The sequence below is a fragment of the Salvelinus alpinus genome, chromosome 3 (assembly GCF_045679555.1).
Source record: "Salvelinus alpinus chromosome 3, SLU_Salpinus.1, whole genome shotgun sequence".
Taxonomy (NCBI): domain Eukaryota; kingdom Metazoa; phylum Chordata; class Actinopteri; order Salmoniformes; family Salmonidae; genus Salvelinus; species Salvelinus alpinus.
The window spans coordinates 4,383,056-4,385,847 of NC_092088.1; the positions used below are offsets into that span (position 1 = coordinate 4,383,056).

The 2,792-nt window shown below is 64.6% G+C and overlaps 1 protein-coding gene across 1 annotated transcript in view; it reads right to left on the reverse strand.

Moving 5' to 3' along the window:
- Window positions 1-2,728: 2,728 nt before the first annotated feature.
- The window catches only part of jag1b (jagged canonical Notch ligand 1b), a 99,651-nt gene continuing 99,587 nt past the window's right edge, over window positions 2,729-2,792 (reverse strand). Inside the window, exon 22 of the mRNA XM_071391082.1 lies at window positions 2,729-2,778. Coding sequence (XP_071247183.1) covers window positions 2,729-2,778 — 50 coding nt within the window. The remainder of the gene's footprint in view (window positions 2,779-2,792) is intronic.

The window sequence follows — 2,792 nt, forward strand, 5'->3', positions numbered from 1 at the left end:
TAGCACACCACGGTCCAACGCCCACTAGCACACCACGGTCCAACGCCCACTAGCACACCACGGTCCAACGCCCACTAGCACACCACGGTCCAACGCCCACTAGCACACCACGGTCCAACGCCCACTAGCACACCACGGTCCAACGCCCACTAGCACACCACGGTCCAACGCCCACTAGCACACCACGGTCCAACGCCCACTAGCACACCACGGTCCAACGCCCACTAGCACACCACGGTCCAACGCCCACTAGCACACCACGGTCCGACGCCCACTAGCACACCACGGTCCAACGCCCACTAGCACACCACGGTCCAACGCCCACTAGCACACCACGGTCCAACGCCCACTAGCACACCACGGTCCAACGCCCACTAGCACACCACGGTCCAACGCCCACTAGCACACCACGGTCCAACGCCCACTAGCACACCACGGTCCAACGCCCACTAGCACACCACGGTCCAACGCCCACTAGCACACCACGGTCCAACGCCCACTAGCACACCACGGTCCAACGCCCACTAGCACACCACGGTCCAACGCCCACTAGCACACCACGGTCCAACGCCCACTAGCACACCACGGTCCAACGCCCACTAGCACACCACGGTCCAACGCCCACTAGCACACCACGGTCCAACGCCCACTAGCACACCACGGTCCAACGCCCACTAGCACACCACGGTCCAACGCCCACTAGCACACCACGGTCCAACGCCCACTAGCACACCACGGTCCAACGCCCACTAGCACAACACGGTCCAACGCCCACTAGCACAACACGGTCCAACGCCCACTAGCACAACACGGTCCAACGCCCACTAGCACACCACGGTCCAACGCCCACTAGCACAACACGGTCCAACGCCCACTAGCACAACACGGTCCAACGCCCACTAGCACAACACGGTCCAACGCCCACTAGCACAACACGGTCCAACGCCCACTAGCACAACACGGTCCAACGCCCACTAGCACAACACGGTCCAACGCCCACTAGCACAACACGGTCCAACGCCCACTAGCACAACACGGTCCAACGCCCACTAGCACAACACGGCCCAACGCCCACTAGCACAACACGGTCCAACGCCCACTAGCACAACACGGTCCGACGCCCACTAGCACAACACGGTCCGACGCCCACTAGCACAACACGGTCCACGACGCCCACTAGCACAACACGGTCCGACGCCCACTAGCACAACACGGTCCGACGCCCACTAGCACAACACGGTCCGACGCCCACTAGCACAACACGGTCCGACGCCCACTAGCACAACACGGTCCGACGCCCACTAGCACAACACGGTCCGACGCCCACTAGCACAACACGGTCCGACGCCCACTAGCACAACACGGTCCGACGCCCACTAGCACAACACGGTCCGACGCCCACTAGCACAACACGGTCCGACGCCCACTAGCACAACACGGTCCGACGCCCACTAGCACAACACGGCCCGACGCCCACTAGCACAACACGGTCCGACGCCCACTAGCACAACACGGTCCGACGCCCACTAGCACAACACGGTCCGACGCCCACTAGCACACCACGGTCCGACGCCCACTAGCACACCACGGTCCGACGCCCACTAGCACACCACGGTCCGACGCCCACTAGCACACCACGGTCCGACGCCCACTAGCACACCACGGTCCGACGCCCACTAGCACACCACGGTCCGACGCCCACTAGCACAACACGGTCCGACGCCCACTAGCACAACACGGTCCGACGCCCACTAGCACAACACGGTCCGACGCCCACTAGCACAACACGGCCCGACGCCCACTAGCACAACACGGCCCGACGCCCACTAGCACAACACGGTCCGACGCCCACTAGCACAACACGGCCCGACGCCCACTAGCACAACACGGCCCGACGCCCACTAGCACAACACGGCCCGACGCCCACTAGCACAACACGGTCCGACGCCCACTAGCACAACACGGTCCGACGCCCACTAGCACACCACGGTCCGACGCCCACTAGCACAACACGGTCCGACGCCCACTAGCACAACACGGTCCGACGCCCACTAGCACAACACGGTCCGACGCCCACTAGCACAACACGGTCCGACGCCCACTAGCACAACACGGTCCGACGCCCACTAGCACAACACGGTCCGACGCCCACTAGCACAACACGGTCCGACGCCCACTAGCACAACACGGTCCGACGCCCACTAGCACAACACGGTCCGACGCCCACTAGCACAACACGGCCCGACGCCCACTAGCACAACACGGCCCGACGCCCACTAGCACAACACGGTCCGACGCCCACTAGCACAACACGGTCCGACGCCCACTAGCACACCACGGTCCGACGCCCACTAGCACACCACGGTCCGACGCCCACTAGCACACCACGGTCCGACGCCCACTAGCACACCACGGTCCGACGCCCACTAGCACACCACGGTCCGACGCCCACTAGCACACCACGGTCCGACGCCCACTAGCACACCACGGTCCGACGCCCACTAGCACACCACGGTCCGACGCCCACTAGCACACCACGGTCCGACGCCCACTAGCACACCACGGTCCGACGCCCACTAGCACACCACGGTCCGACGCCCACTAGCACAACCACGGTCCGACGCCCACTAGCACAACACGGTCCGACGCCCACTAGCACAACACGGTCCGACGCCCACTAGCACAACACGGTCCGACGCCCACTAGCACAACCACGGTCCGACGCCCACTAGCACACCACGGTCCGACGCCCACTAGCACACCACGGTCCGACGCCCACTAGCACACCACGG